Source organism: Triticum urartu, chromosome 2, assembly GCF_003073215.2.
Source record: "Triticum urartu cultivar G1812 chromosome 2, Tu2.1, whole genome shotgun sequence".
NCBI lineage: Eukaryota > Viridiplantae > Streptophyta > Magnoliopsida > Poales > Poaceae > Triticum > Triticum urartu.
Window position 1 is genome coordinate 743,971,632 of NC_053023.1, and position 18,065 is coordinate 743,989,696.

Consider the following 18,065-nt stretch of genomic DNA (forward strand, 5'->3'; position numbering starts at 1 on the left):
AATTTACTACTCCCTCCATCCCAGAAAGGATGTCGCAAAATCATGATTTCTTATGAGATGGCCATGAATTTGGCGAGTATTTCTTATGAGTAATTTGTGGCCGTGAATTTGTAATCATGGATGGCAAAAATCTTTGTACCCTTTCAAAAAGTTGACATGCATTGGCACAGGACAGGAGGTTTACCTAGCACTGGATAGTTAGATTCAAAATGAGGCCTTGCATGTGTCAGTGAATCTGTGAAGACACATACTCCCTCCGTTCCTAAATATAAGTCTTTTTAGACATTTCAAATGGATTACAACATACGGATGTATGTAGACATATTTTAGAGTGTAGATTCACTCATTTTGCTCCGTATGTAGTCACTTGTTAGAATCTCTAAAAAGACTTATATTTGGGAACGGAGGGGGTATTTTTTAAAGAAACAAACTGTTATTTAACGAAAACACGAGAAGAACTTGCATTTTCAGCAAATCTGTGAAGACACTTGTTTCTACACTTTTTTTAAAGAAGGCCTTGCATGTGTAGATGTTTGTAACTGTCAACGTAAAAAACTTACCCATACATCTGTGACCAGTAATGTATTAGCGAAAAGTGCCATTTTCCGAAAGCACAAGAGAATTCTTTAATGTACAAGGTGAAAGCCCATATTAGTTTTTTCAGAAGCCAACTGCTCATTCTTTTTTTCCCAGCACATGAAAGTTGAAAGATTTTTAGTCAAAAGCGGGCTAGTTTATTTTGTGGAAGGCTAAAGTTGATAGCTAATATAAACAGGGAACCGCAAATTTGCCAATAATTCGGAAGCTCACATTCCATTCGAAAAGATTTTCTCAGCCGTTGTGCAGGCAAGGCAATGCTCCAGGTATAATTGTTCAAGCACATGAAAGCTGGGGAAACTAGACTAAATACCCACCAGAATCCATCACCCAGCCTACATTGACGAAGCAGTTCAGATCCAACAACCATCACATGCATGGACCAGGGAACTTCGGCGTCTCCAAAACACTGTCTCAACAACAAATCAACTTTGCCAACGAGTTCTTGGTGAGCATGGATCTGGGCCGCTCGATGCTGATCTTCGCATTGCAGGCAGTCGGTGCCAACGCCTGCACCAACTCATCGACCCTCGGATGATCTTTCTGGCAGTAGATTTTGATCCTCTCGATGCAAGGGTAACTGCCTGAGCCCGACGGCGATGCTCTCCTTATTGGCAGCAAGAGTTTGCACGTGTGGTGCATTCATCCTGCAGATTATCAGCATCAAGGCAGTAGTGTCAGTAAGAGTTGTAGAAGACCAATTGGTACTTGGACATATATGCTTCTGAGTAAAGTACCATTTCGAGCTTCAAAGCGAGCTCCTTCAGCTTGTCTGAGCACTGGAGAATCCGGTGCAGTGGGTACAAGTCAGCAGTCATGCACCAATCGCCCAGCACCAAGCTTGTCAGGTTGCTGAACATTGGGCATGTTTGCATAGCTCCCTGAAATGCGCGCTTCAAATTCATCCATCAGACATGAAAGTAATATTCTTAGACTAGCAACATTGAGCATGTTTCATCATATGGGTAAGAAACAGAAAAGAACCCATTCTTACCTCATGTAATGGCGCATGCAGCTCTAACGTTGTGGCATGTGAAAGGCCATCAAGTAGATGTAGATGATGATCCAGTACTGTGTACGTATGATAAAAATATTTGGGTATTAGACTAATCGAAGCTGTTACCAGACAAGACACAGATCCCTAGTTACTATACCACCAATTTCTGGGTCAAGGATAAAGAGATGGGTAAGGTTCCTAGCACAAATCAGGAGACCGGAGGTAAGGTGGCACTGACTGATATGAAGAACCTTGAGTGACCTTGATGAGATCTCCTCATGGTCACAGACACTGCACAACTCCAGCTCTAAATGTTCAAGCACAGGGCAGTCGTAGTTCAGCAGCCTAAATAACCCATGTTTCAACATGACAGATTGGAGCCTGGTTGTTTTGAGGTGCCGAGAAGGAAAGATTGCTGTCCTATCCAAACTGAGAGATCCAGAAATATGAAGGACACGAACTTTGTGCATATGGCATGACGAATCCACACGGAACATTTGGTATCGTTAACGCAGTGGACAGAGATTCGGGCTTCATCCAAGGCAGTGGTACAGTCATGCAAGAGCAGCAAGCAGTCCACAAAATTCTCCAACTTGTGTGTATCCATGAAGTCTTGGCTGTCGATGCGGATGAATGGTGTAGAGCACCAAAGGTTGTGCCATCTTGGTGAGAGAAGACTTGTGCGCACGACCTCCGGCATCGGCAGGAAGGACATCACATGGTGGAGCAGATCATCGGACAGGCTGCTGAGCCTGTCGACACCATTCCTGCCGCCTCACGCACTCATGGAACCACGGGGAATGGATGTTGGTGCCGACATTTCATCAAACTGGACGGCTGCATGAATCCACAAAGGGCAAGGGCAATGCTAAATAATCAAGATCACTGGTATACACATTGCAGAAACCCAAGATACACACGAAAACATGAAACGATTTCAATCATGAAGCAGCTGCGTTGGCGTTGGCGGTCACACAATGCAACATTATGTAAACGCATATAGTTCAGGGAGCGTGAAACTGTGGAAAGTTTAAGCTGCAAATACCACCACCCTTCTAGTTCTAGAGAGGTGTGTTTACGACATTGCTTCAGAGAAACTGGTAAGCAAAAAAAAAGTTGAACCGGGTAGCACCTTTCTATTAACACACTAATATAGGAGCAATCATGTTCTCTAAGATATCGAAAGAACCCAATAATCACTGCTTCGAAAAGTATTCTGTATTCTTCTAAGCATTCCAATTTAAATTACAACACTTGACAGTAGCAGCAAAGATGGTGCATTGGTGCTAGATGCAGAGCATGGTAAATTGGTAATCAGACACAAACAGAATTTTGTGCCCATTACAAAACTACTCTTAATGAAGAGAGTTCCGGCCATTATTTGGAAGTTCTTCTCAAATATCTACTCCCTCCGTCCCATAATAGTCAAAAACGCTCTTATATTATGGGACGGAGGGGGTATAAAATAAGTTAACAGTTCATGTGCTCACTTTAGTATATAAGCAGGAAGCATCATTGCATGTTTGGCATCATTTTATAGTTGACATGAACATGAATTTACATCAATGGCAACATAAGCAGGAGCACTGCATGCATCAATTATGCATCTTTATCTTCCCAGATTTGGTAAGCAGAATTGCAGGAAGGGGATATCAATTGTACTCCCTCCGTCCGGGTTTGTTAGGCCTAAAGACAACTTCTTTTAGACCAAGACACATAGTAAATTGCTCACATTAATTCTTTCATTCCACTCCCAATGCACTCTCTCACATGCATGCAGCCAATGAAAAAATATGCATAAAGTGAATTAATTTCCCAGCCATGGCACCAACAACAATGGCTTTCAATACAACCAATGAAATGGTTGCATGCATGCACCTTTCCAAAGCAAGGCCTTATAAAAAAGGACATGCTTGTGATGCTAAGAGGCCTAATAAACCCGGACGGAGGGAGTACCTTGCTAACTTGCTAAGGCAGGTTGGCAGTGCCGGTCTGGCGCCGCCGAGCAGGCGGCAATGGTGTGGACTGCGGGCGCCCTGCAGGTTGGAGGCGACCGGCGAAGGGAGGGTACCGTGCGGCCGACGACGACGGCCGAGGGAGGGGAGCGGCGCTAGCTGCGGCTGTGTGCCTGTCTCGCTCCCCTCTCTGTCCGTCTGATGGGAGAGGAAGTGATGGGAGGAGTGGGCCGCTGCCTCGCTGGATTGCCGTTTTGGGCCTCAAAATCTGCAAATATGACATCATAAAATTATAAATTCTCAGAATTCTGGATGGGCTATGGCCCACCCGTGCTTCGCAAGGGGATTGTCTTCTATCTCAAAAGAAAAAAACAAACCTAAAAAAAATCTCAAAAGAAAAAAAAACGCAAGGGATGTTCTATGGTTTGCCGAGCAATTGGGAATTCAAAAAAAAAAATCATCCTACGGTCTGATTATAGATACAGTTACGCATACTATGCTAGAGGGCGAAATGTTTCGATGAAATTCCAACGAAGCTTGTTTTTGGGTAGATGACCCCCCTAGTTTCCTCTTGCCTTTGCTTTTGAACAATGTAGCTCTGTTTTTTTTTGCGGGGGCAATGTAACTCTGTTTGATAATCAATAGAATGAGATAGAAGACTTTTCCTGAAAAAATAATAATTAAACCTTATGCCCTGTACCAAACAATGAATAATGGGCCGAGTAGGAGATATCTTAGATCATGCAACTACCAAATACACCCTCATACATTTGTGCCAAATGTGTGCATACAAAATCCACTATTTGTGAATGCATGCCGCTGGTATAGTTCTGTTTACAACAACAATGTCGATAAATTACCCCCAAATGGGTGGATGAAACAAATGTATGAGTTCAAAGGGAGATCTACTGAGAAGTTATTCTGAAATGGGGAGCGTTTGAGGGGTGTGGGGTGAATTAATGAATCTAAATGGGATGGTACTCTGGCAATCACCCCGAGAGGAGGATTATTTGCATTGCTGCACCGTGTCATTGGGGCTGGTAACTGCACATCTAAACGGCCAATCAGCACCAAAGCCAGATAAATAAAATCATGGGTTGAACTCGGCTAAGAGACCGAACAAGACATCAACTTTAACCTCGCTAAGAAGTAACAGAAATTATGTTTCACATCTAATTCACAATGGGAGTTGTGCTATAATTCCGAAGGAGTATTGATGCCATGATACATATTCAATTCAATGCTCCACTCAAGAAATATGACCTAAAAATGCTAGTCCAGATGAGTAAAGAGTAGAATGCCATGCAAGTAATACGATGATGAAAAGCCGAAATACAGTTGTTTCACCATTCCAATATATGCATGCCTATTTGTTTTATATCTAAGAGTAATAAACTATACAGTTGGACAAAGATGTTCTCTGCCCCCTGTTCACTAGAGGACTATCCAAGAAATCCCCTATTCAGCATATCAAACAAACTTTCTTGGTTTCATTAGCATAAAGATATTAACTTTTAAGTTTCATTCCCTGCGGTTCTTTATCTCTTGAAAAATGTTCAAGTGTATAGCTGGCCGCAAAATCAAAATTCAAGGCATGATTTTGTTGTCATTCTGAGAATCAAATCAAACATCGACCGTAATATTCCGCCGTGTTGCGGAGAGCTGTGAAGATTCATCCCATCTAGGAGTCCTACATAACCATTAGGAACAACATTAGACAACACAATAAAACCATATCGACATGCTTTCTAACAGCAAGGCGGCTTCAGGTAGCCTTGTTGTGAAGGCAGGAGGTACAAGTAAGTAGAGCCCCATTCCACTCTCTGATGTCAACAAAAAGGCCTGGATGGATAACTCATCCATTAAAGAGGCTGAAGCGATCCTCCTCCGTGGCCGGCTTAGCCCACCCCAGCTCGTTCTCTTCATCCTCAACACCATAATCGTCGGCACCATCATCTGAAATTAGATATGGTTCCAATGTCGAACCCAAATCCTTGGTACCATTCGCATGCTTCGCTAAGGGTCCATCGGATCATTTTGTCTGGCTCAAACATCCTACATAATACGTTATAGATGTTTGAGCCATGGTGGAACATGGTGGAACCTTAAGATTAGTTTTTTGTGATTTGTTTGAAGATGTTTGGGTTAGATTTCGTTTAGAAGGAAGATATACTAGTTGTGTTGAAGTACTTTCTATTGTGTAGTATTGGATTTAGAGATAGAAAAAAAATATCGTGTTGAATCCTAAGATTATTTGTTCCTAATTAGTCTCGACTGGGGAACGCATGTTCATCTCTGGCGACTGGGGAAGACGACACCGAGGGGGGCTGCGGTTGGGCTAGGTCCCACCCACGGCCCCGCGTGAACTACTTAATTCAGGGCAGCAACGGCATGACACTTGGCGTTTCAAGCGTGCCACGTAGGGTGAGAAACGCGGGCGTGGCTTGACCGTGGGCCACGGAAGAAACACGCAAGGGTTTGTCGTTTCCATATGGATAAGAAACGCCACGGGCCCTGACGTTGCAAAAAAAAAAAAGATCATCTTGCAAAATAATCTGGTGAAGAGGTTATTTTGTGCTCAAGTTTTCTAACAAGGCCCCTGCTCCGCAGAACAAGACAAGGCACGGCAGCAAAAATCCCCCCTCCCTTCTCCCTCAGAAGCCCCTGGGATAGCCGCAAATTACCTTTCCCTCTCACATTTCCCTTCACCTTCTCTCCCTCCCTCGGCTGCACCTGCAAAAAGACAGGCTTTTCCTCTCCTTTTCCGCTGCTCTGCGCTGCTCTGCTCTTCATCACACGCCGCACGGCTCACGACGCACCCACCACCATCACGCCTCCGACTCCTCCGGGACTGCTCTGCTCGCTCGCCCGCCCCTATCCACCCACCACCCCACCTTCCCCTCCCCACGCCTCCTCTCCCCTCCCCTCGCGCGCGCACGGCAGGCTCCGTCTCCGTCCGTCGCCGTCCGTCCCCGGAGGCAGAGCAAGAAAGGTAGCACCACTGCTTCTCCCTCCCTCTCCCCTCCGATGGCCGCTTCTTCCCCGGTAGATCATCCCGCGCGCACCGTTACTGGGTGTTCTTTCCGCGGCCGATTCCCCATGCAGGCAGGAATGGGGTTTTTGGCCCCCTGGTTTTGGCCGATTCTTCTTATTTTGGGTGCGGGTTTCTTGCCACAAAAGGGGCAGAATTTCGGGCTGCTGCGATTTCCGCTGCTCCAGGGCGCACCGATTCGGAGATTCCGCTGGGGTTTTTAGCACGGACCAAAATCAACATCAACTGAATGAGGAAATTTCCCTCAAAAAGGAAAACTGAATGAAGAAATGAAGTGCAGATGTAGTAGGTAGGACGGTTGCCACGGAAGTGCTGGAATGGATTGTTCCGTCCGGCCGTGGATTGTTCTTGCTGTTGCCAAAAAAACTGCAGATTTGGTGCCTTGTGTTGGATAATTGGCAGCAAGCAGGATGCAGCCCTTGATCTGCACTGGCAGCAGGGACAGGGAGGTTGTCACTCACGCTGACTGCTGCAGATGTATGGCACCCCTCTAAGACCACTTAAAACCCCATGGGGAGTGAGGGGACTAGCTGCAATGCCAAATCGAATAACGCTGTTTGATTTATGTGTGTGCCTTTTAGTTTTGTGGATGGATACCAAAGTGCGCGCAACACATTGTGTGGCTCGATTTGGCTTAAGAGTGTAGAAAACATGCGTGTTGTGTGGCGTACACTAGATCTTGAGGTCTCTACTGGCATTTGATTTGGGTGTTCCTTTTAGTTTTGTGACTGCCAAATTGTGCAATTTGATATCGGCCAAGCGATTACTTACTACTGTAGTGTATGCAACACATTGCATCGCTCGGATGCGGGTTAAGGGCGTAGACACCATGCATGTTGTGCAGCTTACACTTGAGTGTAGAAAACTAGCAAGTACAATGCAGCTCCACAAACAAGGGAAGGGAACTAGTTTCAGCACCAAATTAAACAAGACCAGCATGGGAGGAAGTGGGTGATCCGCACTTTCTGAGGTCTCTCGTGCAGTCGTGGTTGCGGGAGTGTCACTTCTCTATGTGTGTTCCATTCAGTTCTGTGGCTATCAAATCGCGCATCTTGGTATTGGCCAAGCGATTCATTTGCATCTCTCTCTCTCTCTCTCTCTCTCTTTACAAGGCACCGGTGCTATATGTGTGCTGGTCATTTGATATTTGTGCTATATGTTTGCTGATCATTCGAATTAATAACGAACTGATATCGTGTATTGCTTTTTCTAAATAATCTTCTCCTCTGTGAACCAGTTGTCGGTGCAAGAATGGGGCGCAAAAGTGACCTGGCTGACCAGCTGCAGGAGGATGGCATGAGTGCTGTTGCTGCTGAATATGAAGAAGGCAGTGAAGAGGAAGAAGAACCATTTGAACGTGAATTCTACAATGATGATGATGATGACGACAGCAATGGGGGTGAGCCAGAAACACAAGCTGTGGATCCTTGCGAAGATCCTTTGGCAGAAGAAGAGGAGGCTAATGAAGAGAAGCCTTGCGATGGCGCCGCCCCACTTGAAGATGAGGAGTCCAGTTACGATGAACCTTTTGTTGATGAACTCTGTTATGGAGAAGAAGACAGTGGTGAGCAGGACTCGTATTATGCGGAGCCTTTCACGGATCAGCTCTGTGAAGTGGAGCCATGTGATGTTGAGGTGGCTCATGAGGAAAAGTTTGTGAAGAAAAAGTACAGTCCTGTTCAGGCTATCAAGAAGGAACAAAATGAGGAAGAGGTCCTAAAACGGACACTGAGAAAGGGCAGCAGCCATGAGCACAAGGCGGTACCAGTGACTGATGAAATTGAATTGAAGCCGTTCAAGAAACGATTGTCTGTCAGGTTTGCTACTGATGTATCTTGTTACACATACAGTACTGAAAGTTTTGGTGCTGCCAGGTTGGAGAAAAGGAAAGCTCAGTTTGATGACCAGGACAGCCACTTGTGTAAGAGGCAAGAACACACAGTTTCTTTGCCTCAGGACAGTGTCACGCTGAAAGAAGTGGATGACACTAACCTGTATGTGGGTAACCTGCCAACTTCTGTGACTTCTCACAAGCTCATCGAGCTATTTCTACCTTTTGGACGAATTGTTCGATCAAAAGTGGCGGATGATCGTTTCACTGGTGTAAGCCAGGGATATGGCTTTGTGAAGTATGCTGAACCTCGTAGTGCCACAACAGCTATTGAACGCATGAATGGGCGCCTGGTTGATGGGAAAACATTAGAGGTTAGAGTAGCTGCAGTTCCACCATCAGTATCCTATCCATCCATGCAGGCTGTGTCAGCAACTTGCAGTCTGCCATCAAAGGAAGTTGACCCGTGTAGGCTGTACGTATGCAACCTCCCCTTATCCATGGATACGCTGAAGCTACTCGAGCATTTTCTGCCTTTCGGGAAAGTAACTGATATAAAGGTACCCAGAGATCAAGCCACAGGTTTAAGCAAAGGATATGGCTTTGTGAAGTACTCTGATTCTCATCATGCGGCTCAGGCCATCACCCATTTGAATGGGTTTCTGGTTGAGGGTAAAAAGATAGATGTTCGAGTGGCTGAGGTCTCTTCAACCAGAACCATCAAGGAAATCGACATGGCGAATCTATATGTCTGCAACATTCCTGCATCCATTGACACAGATAAGCTGGTTGCACTTTTCTCGCCATTTGGTAAGATTACCCATGCGAGAGTGGCTGCGGACCAAGGCTATGGCTTTGTCAAATTTGCCAATTCTCAATGTGCTGCCGAGGCTATTGCACTAATGAATGGATCACTGGTTGAAGGGGAAACTCTAATTGTCAGAGTCGCAGGCCTTTCACCACTTGCATCCAGCTCAGTTGTACAAGGCTCACCAATTCCCTCGCCAGAAATGAAGAAATCTAGACTGTACGTCACTAACCTTCCGCGGTCGATGAACGCTGATAAGCTGGTTGAGCTTTTCGTGCCCTTTGGTAAGATCAGCAAGGTTGTGATCAATCTGGAGTATAGCCTAGTGTATTATGCAGATGCAGCATCAGTGACCACGGCTGTTGAACACATGGATGGGTACCTGATTGGTGGAAAGAGTCTAGTAGTCAGGCGATCAGACTCTTGTCCAACCGCTGCAGCAGCGCATGCTCCTTTATCATCACAGTCAGCTGGCGGCACGCCCACAAGAGAAATTGACATGGCCAACTTGTATGTTGGCGGCTTCCCACCAACGGTAACTGGCGATCAGTTGGTCGAGCTTTTCCGGCCATTTGGACGAATTGTGCAATCCAGGATGTTTCATGGGTATGGCATGGTGAGGTACAGTGATCCTTTGTCTGCTGCTGCTGCAATTGATGAAATGGATGGTTACCAAATCGGAGCAAGTACCCTGGCTGTGAGAGTAGCAGGCCTTCCTAATCTAATGCCTCGGGTGGATTGTCTAACAGCACCACAGGTGCCTCCTGGCAATGAGCAGAAAGAGGTTGACTTGACCAACCTATATGTAGGCCATCTCCCGCTCTATATCACCACCGAAAGGCTGACCGAGATCTTTCTGCCATGCGGCCAAATCACTCAAGCAAAGGTAGTCGTTGACCGGCACACCGGAGTGAGCAAGGGATTCGGATTCGTCAAATTCGCTGATACTTATGCTGCTGCTGCGGCTCTCAGTTACATGAACGGTTACCCGCTGGAGGGGCACATCTTGGCGGTCAGAATAGCCAATGTCCATCCAAATGATATGAGCAGCTACATGGGGCGTCTCTACTCCCAGTTCAAAGTCCCTGATCCCTCTACCATGGCGGTTGGAGTGCCAACATCGTCGTATTGGCCGCCGTGCTATTCTGCTGAATCAGCTTACGCAGAGGATTATCGGGGGCAGGGAACTGATGCTGCTTCTTCTCAAACGTCTCAGCTGCCTGAATCTGTGTCAGCCAGTTCATCATTTGCTGCTGAAAGGGATTGGTCTCCTGTGTCAAGCCATGTCGCCGACAGCTCTCAGCAGCAGCCTTCAGCAGGCTGGGCCGGTCCGCCTGGCTTCGAGCCCCTCCATGCGCATGCGGCAGTCTCTCCTCCTCCGCCAGTGGTACCTTGGGCTGGCCCGCCAGGCTTTGAGCCCCATTCCATCCCCAAGAAGGAAGATGGCGCCACCGCGACTAAACCTTCCCAGCCTTGCTCCAAGGTCCATCTGGCAGAGTCAGGAGGCAGCCAGAAAAGGCGTTCCATCGTCTAGCACCATCTGCTTCCTTCAGGGCACACTTGTGGTCCATGGAGCCCTCAATCGGCCCCAGATGATGTTCTTTTGTGCTCAGTGGATCTCTTGCATTGCTTCTGGCAGAAAGAAAAACCCATGTGCTAATTAGCATCATTTGGTTTAGCCATGTACTTAACTAGTACTGTAGTAGTAGACTTTGGTAGTTAGGGCGAGCTCGAGCTGCTGGTAAAATGAAGAAAATTAATTGTCAGTGTAATCGTATTGTTAATTAACCTGCATGCATATAGCAGCCTTGCATGGTTATTTGTGATGCCAACTGATGACCACCATTTCACCAGTTTCAGTTCCATTCCCATGCTATCAATGCTTGCTGGTGTGATGCATTCTGAACTTTTAACTATGCTATCAATGTATTATTTGTTCAGTCAAGTTTCAGTTCAGTTCTTTTCTGTTTTGGTTTCAGTTAAATTTACTCATGAGATGATAAACTCACGCGCCTGCTGGATTTCGCTGGTTTTTTGTTGAGTCGACATCTTTGAACATAAATCATGCCATTATTATTTATTTTAAAAAGTATAATTATTCATTTGTGCTTCTAATTTTTCAACCGAGTTTCAAATAGTTTTTCTTCCAGGTGTTGGTGTTTGCCTTGCCCAATCAGCACTGCCATTCTAGCTCCTAAGTTTCACTGGCATGCAGCCTGCATTTTGTTTTTCCTTTAGTTTATCTCTTGAAAAATATAAGCGCAAAACTGATTGAAGTAGTTGAAGTAGAGCTCTGTTTCCTTGCAGTGAGCTATCCAGTTGCCTGTTTTTTCTTAACCTTTAATGATGTTTGCATTTTATTTCTCATGAGTATTTTGTGCCCATAAATTTGTGGCTTCTAAAAAGATGGATGCATGCATTGGCACACCATGTGATAAGCGCAAAATGGAAACAAGGCAAAAAAGAAGCGATTGATTGGCACACCATGTGTCAGCAAATGAGGTATTGCATGTGTAAGCAAATCTGTGAAGATACTTCTCTGTGAGAAACAACCATCAAGATGCCTGTTACTGTTAAGGTAGTACTCCCTCTGTAAAGAAATATAAGAGCATTTAGATCTCTAAACACTCTTATATTTCTTTACGGAGGGAGTACTTATTTGTTTTCATTATGCAGTACAGTAGGGTTTTTTGTTCTCCACTTGTGTCTACACTGAAGGTATCACATCACTGATCACAGATGTATATATAGGTAACTTATATTTCTTTACGGATGGAGTAATCCTGAAGTAGATTCACTCGTTTGCTCAAGTAAAACCAGAGTACTGACTGACTGACTCTCTACTTATACTTCATAAAAAGAGAGGCAAAATAAGTCAGTAGCATCATGCTACCAGAATAGTACAAGTCAGCTAGCACCAGTAACTAACTAATCAGATTATTTTGCAAAAAAGAAAAAACAAGGCAGATTAATCTACAGAGAAATAATACTTGAAGTCAGTCTTGCGCAAACAAAGAAATTTCCTGGTGGATACAGAGCACAAGTTCCAGCGCCGTCCCATCCTGATATCAATGCTTGATATATGTGCTTTTGGGGAGAGATATTTGAAGAGAAACCATGTTATAAATTATTATTCGTGGTGTTTGCAGAGATATTTGAACGAGGTCTTGCTTTAGCATGGATCAGGGCCACTCGATGCTGATCTTCGCATTGCCGGCAATGGGCAGCAACGCCTGCACCAACTCATCGACCCTCGGATGTTCTTCTCGGCAGTAGATTTTGATCCTCTCGATGCAAGGGTAGCTGCCTGAGGCCGACGGCGGCGCTCTCCTTGTTGGCGGCAAGGCTTTGCATGTGCTGCATTCCTCCTGCAGAATATCAACACGAAGGTGGTAGTGTTAGTAAGAGTTCTAGCAGACCAATTGGTACTTGGACATATATACTTCTCAGTAAGTACCATTTCGAGCTTCAAAGTTAGCTCCTTCAGCTTGTCTGAGAGCTGGAGAATGCGGTGCAATGGGTAGAAGTCAGCAGTCATGACCCAATCGCCCAGCACCAGGCTTGTCAGGTTGCTAAACGTTGGGCATGTTAGCATACCTCCCTCAAATGCGCGCTTCAAATTCATCCATCAGACACCAAAGGAACATGTTACAGTGTTGCAAAGAAAATATAATACTAACATATACAAGGGGAAACTGTCAGTTTAAAAAAAGAAGACCGTCCCTTAACTTTGAACCCAGAAGCAGACTAACTAGGCAAGCAAATACATTCTCTCTCGAAATAGGCTTTCACCCCGTTTTATAAATAAAGAAAGCAAACACCACGTCCGTACAACAAGTTCAAGTGCAGCAAAGCAGATAAATACATTCACCTACACTTGTATGGGTAAGAAAAGAAAAAAAGACATTCTTACCTCATGTAATGGCGCATGCAGCTCCAACGTTGTGGCATGCGGAAGGCCATCAAGTAGATGATGATCCATTACTGTGCCCATATGATGAAAAGATTTAGACCTTAGATTAATCAAAGCTGTCACCAGAGAAGACAGATCCCTAGTTACTATAGCACCAGCATATGGGTGAAGGATAGAGAGATGGGTAAGGTTCCTAGCACAAATCAGGAGACTGGAGATAATGAGGCACTGACTGATATGAAGAACCTTGAGTGACCTTGATGAGATCTCCTCATGGTCACAGACACTGCACAACTCCAGCTCTAAATGTTCAAGAACAGGGCAGTCGTAGTTCAACGGCCTAAATAACCCATGTTTCAACGTGACAGATTGCAGCCTGATTATTTTGAGGTGCCGAGAAGGAAACATTGCTGTGCTATCCAAACGGAGATCCAGAAATATGAAGGAGACGAACTTTGTGCATAATGGCATGACGAATCCATGCGGAACACGTGGTACTATCAGCACGGTAGGCATGGATTCGGGCTTCATCCAAGGAAATAGCACCGTCACGCAAGAGCAGCAAGCGGTCCCCGAACTTCTCCAGCTTGCATTGATCCACAAAGTCTTCGCCGTCGATGCGGATGAATGGTGTAGAGCACCAAAGAAAGCGCCATCTTGGTGAGAGAAGACTTGTGCGCACGACCTCTGGCATCGGCAAGAAGGACATCACATGGTGAGCAGATCGTCTGACAGGCTGCTGAGCCTGTCGACACCATTCCCGTTGCCTCCCGCACTTTTTGAACCACAGGGAATGGATGTTGGTGCCGGCATTTCATCAAGCAGGACGGCTGCATGAATCCACAAAGGGCAAGGGCAAAGCTAAATAATCAAAATCACAGGTATACACATTTCAAAAAATCCTTGATACACACGAAGACATGAAACGATTTCAATCATGAAGCAACCATGTTGGCAATCACACAATGAAACCTTATATGTAAAAGCATACAGATTAGGAAAGGGAAATACATATGCAGCCTTGAGCGAAAAATTGTGGAAAGTTTAAGCTGTAAATACCACCATCCTTGACATAAATAGCTCAACCAAGTCTCACAACATTTCAGTTCAGGAAATATGTTCCAAATGTGTACATTTCGAAGCAATTGCATCAATTATTCAGTTGTATATAAGCAGGAAGCAGAATTGCATGATTTGCATCAAAGGAGATATGACATGAACATGAATTGACATCAATTGTATGGCTGGCATGAACATGAATTGGCATCAATGGCAGTATAAGCAGGAGCAGTGTATGCATCAATGATTCATCTTCATCATACCAGATCTGCAGGAAGGTCAAATGTACCTTGCTTAACTTGCTACGGCAGGTCGGCAGTGCCGGTCTGGCGCCGCGGAGGAGCCAGTGATGGTGCGGAATGCGGACGCCCTGCAGGTTGGAGGCGAGCCGGCGAGTGGAGAGGACCGTGCGGCCAGCCGGCCGGCTGCGTGATGGGAGTGGGCTAGGTGGCGTCCGCGTCCCTCTCTGCGGTTAGGAGAGGAAGTGATTTTTTTTTCTTTAGGCGAAGGAGAGGAAGTAATGGGAGCGGGCTGCTGCCTCACTGGGCTGAGGCCGATGGGTTGCTATTTTGGGCCTCGAAATCTGTCAAATATGATGACATGATAAAAAAAAATCCTCAGAATTCTCGGTGGGCCACGGTCGGGACTCCCAGTAAACAATATATCAATTATATCCACTCTAACCAGAGTCCATTGAACCCTAAAAAAACAGAGTCGATTGTCAACTCATTTGTTCGTTTGGCTCAAAAAAACAACTCATTTGTTCGTGACTGGACACATTGCCGAGCTGGAACAGATTCGCGTCCCAACAGTGCCACAAGCAAGACCAGCTTGTCCGATGAGTGTAGTTGTGCCAAGATGGGGATCACCTCCTGAAGGGTGCACTAAATTCAATGTCGATGCAGGGATCTCCCACGATCATGATGTTGGTGTAGCTACTGCAATATGTCGCGACCGTGATGGCACCTATCTTGGATCACCAATGTTGGTTATTCGGGGCCTTCCAGACTTGGGGACAATTGAAGAAATAGCGTGCCGAGAAGCACTGGCATTGGTGGACGATCTGGGAATCCGTCACCCTTTGGTGGCTTCAGACTGCAAACTGGTTGTTGATTACATTCAGAAGGGTGGGGAGGAAGCTGTGAAGAAAGTATTAAAGAGATTAGAGATGAGGAAAAGACTCTTATTTCTTGTAACTTATTTCATGAATCTAGAGGTTTGAATGTTGATGCTCATAGGTTAGCTAGATTTGGTGTCTATCGCACTCCAGGGAGACACGTTTGGCTGGGCAACCCCCACGATCCTTTATTGATCAATATAAACACTTTGATTGATTAATAAAGCCTGATTGTTTTCGCTTAAAAAACATTTTAAAAGGAACTGGCCAATTAACTTTGGAAAACTCACTAGTGCAGAATCGGGCAATAGCACCGGTTCGTAAGGCCCTTTAGTGCCGGTTTCGTAACCGGCGCTAAAGTGTAGGCACTAAAGCCCCCCCCCCCTTTAGTACCGGTTCAGCACGAACCGGTGCTAAAGGGCAACCACGTGGCACGAGCCAGCTTCGGGGGCAGGGAGCCCTTTAGTACCGGTTGGTGTCACCAACCGGTATTAAAAGGTTGGGGGGGTTGGGTTTATGATTTCTTTTTTATTTAATTTTGTGTTTTCCATTTAATTCTTTTTCGTTTGTTGGTATTTTACGATACTACATATTGTACACATTATGCATATATATAAATAGAATTCCCCGGCGCCTGCTTCAGGGCCTTTACGAGAATGGAATTTGATTAGATAATAATTAATCAAGTATGATAATTAAAGAGATGGTAGCTAGCTAGTACTACTTAATTACTTACCTGGGGTCGATACCATTTCAGATTTTGGTTCCATGGGCCTGGAGTGGCCCTGATGAACTTTGCCCAAGCGCTGCCCGCCGACAAAGAAAATGAATAAATGGGTTATTAAATAGTTGTTATCAGGAAATGACGAACTAATTAAATAGGCTGAGATATAGTTAATAATGATTGAAATTACCTGTTGACTATCCCCTTCACGATGGTGTAGTCACTTGCTTTCTTAAGTAGTGAGTCTAGTACTTCAACTGTTCCTTTATCAACTTTAATGATTAACAAGATCCAGTGAAATCTGCATGCACACACGTTTGCATGTCTTAATTAAGCGGGCATATGTAAGCAAAAACATGTAGCTAGCTAGTAGGCAAAAACAGAATTTGTAGTACAAGACAGTGTGACTCACTCGAAGTTGTAAGGAAGTAGTATATCTTCATTGTATTTGAGGCGCTTGAAGAACTCTAGCATGCTTTCCTCTACACTTTTTTTCGTAATATGGATCTAATTTCCATGTGTATTCATTAATGGTATTTGGGTCAACGAACTCAATGCCATATCGTCCATCTTTTTTCATTTTATAAATCTTCATCCTGCATAATACTACAGAAAAGAATATAGTGAGGATAATTACAGGTAATGATTGATCAAAATGATCACTACAGCTAGCTTGAGAGTTAAATTACAGAAAGAAATCACTTACAGATAATAGCAACCGACGATAGATTTGTCGAGTGCGTCTTGATTGTATAGCTGAAACAGTTCTGAATACTCAACGGCCAGAGCTTTCTCATGGTAGTAATGCTCCTCCTTGACATTCACCATGAGGGACTCTCGATTGGAAATCTTGGTAATGTCCATGTACCATCGATGCAATTCATACATTCTCGTTGGGAGGTTCTTGACCTCGTCTAGCTCGACCAAAGGTTGGCCCCGTACATATTTCCGTTTTATTTCCTCCTCCCTAGTCGGAGACATGGGCTCGATATCGAGGAGTTGTCCAACAGTGATCCCGATTGCTTCAGCCTGCGCAATATGCTCCTCAGTTATTACCACATCGCCCACCCCGGGAACGTTAACGGTTTGCCCACAATAATATTGGGCGCGCCTACTCTCATGTGTTGTTGGCACAACAAGCGGGGGGATTGATTGCGCCGCCTGTTCTCCCAGCTGGGGAACGGTTTTACCGCTCCTTTTGCCAGCTGATTTGCTCGAGCTCGAGCTCGCCTCTTTCTGTAGACGTGCTCGATTTAACTTCTTGATGTGGCGCTCATAGTCTGTGTCAACAGGCTTGGGAGCTGGTGCTCTGGCCATACGAATGAAGTGGTCAATCTTTTCCACATGCACTTTCTCCCTTGGCGGCGATGGCGGTTTCGGTGCAAAATGGGCTTCCACCTCGGTCTTCGATATGGCTATGTTTTCCTCCTCGGACTTGTCGTAAGGCCTCTGCGGAAGAGGCGCGAGGCTTGGACCATATTGAAATCGCTTGCCTCCGCCTGTACCTCCAGTACTACCTCGACTTGTACCGCTACGCACCATAGATGAGGCGGCTCTCTTCCGTGATTGCTGAGGCGGCGAAGACGGCTGATGTGGCTGAGTTGGAGGAGGAGGAGTGGCCTGAAGCTGTGCCGGACTTGGAGGAGGAGTGGCCTGACGCTTTGCCGGACTTGGAGGAGGAGGAGTGGCCTGAAGCTGTGCCGGACTTGGAGGAGGAGTGGCCTGACGCGTTGGTGGACTTGGAGGAGCGGGAGTCTGCTGACTCGGTGGCGGATTTCGACGAGGAGTCGGATGATGCGGTGTCGGTGGCCTTCGAAAGATGATGCAATCCTTTCTCCATAGGATGATACGATGGTTGGCCTCTCCCAGTGTGTGCTCATTGTCACCTCCAGGAATGTCAAGCTCTAGCCCCGAATATTGGTCCACCACCTCATCAACCAAGACACGAGCATAGCCCGCTGGAATCGGGTTGCAATGGAAGGTTGCCTCGGGGGGATTTGTAAAAGCAAGGG

The 18,065-nt window shown here is 45.6% G+C and overlaps 1 protein-coding gene and 2 pseudogenes across 1 annotated transcript; 1 reads left to right on the forward strand and 2 right to left on the reverse strand.

Annotated features, from left to right (window-relative positions):
• Nucleotides 1–864: 864 nt before the first annotated feature.
• Nucleotides 865–2,414, reverse strand: LOC125534593 (annotated as a pseudogene).
• Nucleotides 2,415–6,301: 3,887 nt separating this feature from the next.
• Nucleotides 6,302–11,169, forward strand: LOC125540427. The gene is made up of 2 exons (XM_048704044.1): nt 6,302–6,541; nt 7,839–11,169. Exon 2 carries the CDS (start codon nt 7,853–7,855, stop codon nt 10,772–10,774), a length of 2,922 nt encoding a protein of 973 aa, XP_048560001.1. The 5' UTR covers nt 6,302–6,541; nt 7,839–7,852; the 3' UTR covers nt 10,775–11,169.
• An 838-nt stretch (nt 11,170–12,007) lies between these two features.
• On the reverse strand, nt 12,008–13,966 carry LOC125540430 (annotated as a pseudogene).
• Between the last annotated feature and the right edge of the window lie 4,099 nt (nt 13,967–18,065).

Excerpts from the sequence above, each read along its gene's own strand:
- LOC125540427 (XM_048704044.1), top strand. The coding sequence starts at position 7,853 with ATGGGGCGCAAAAGTGACCTGGCTGACCAGCTGCAGGAGGATGGCATG.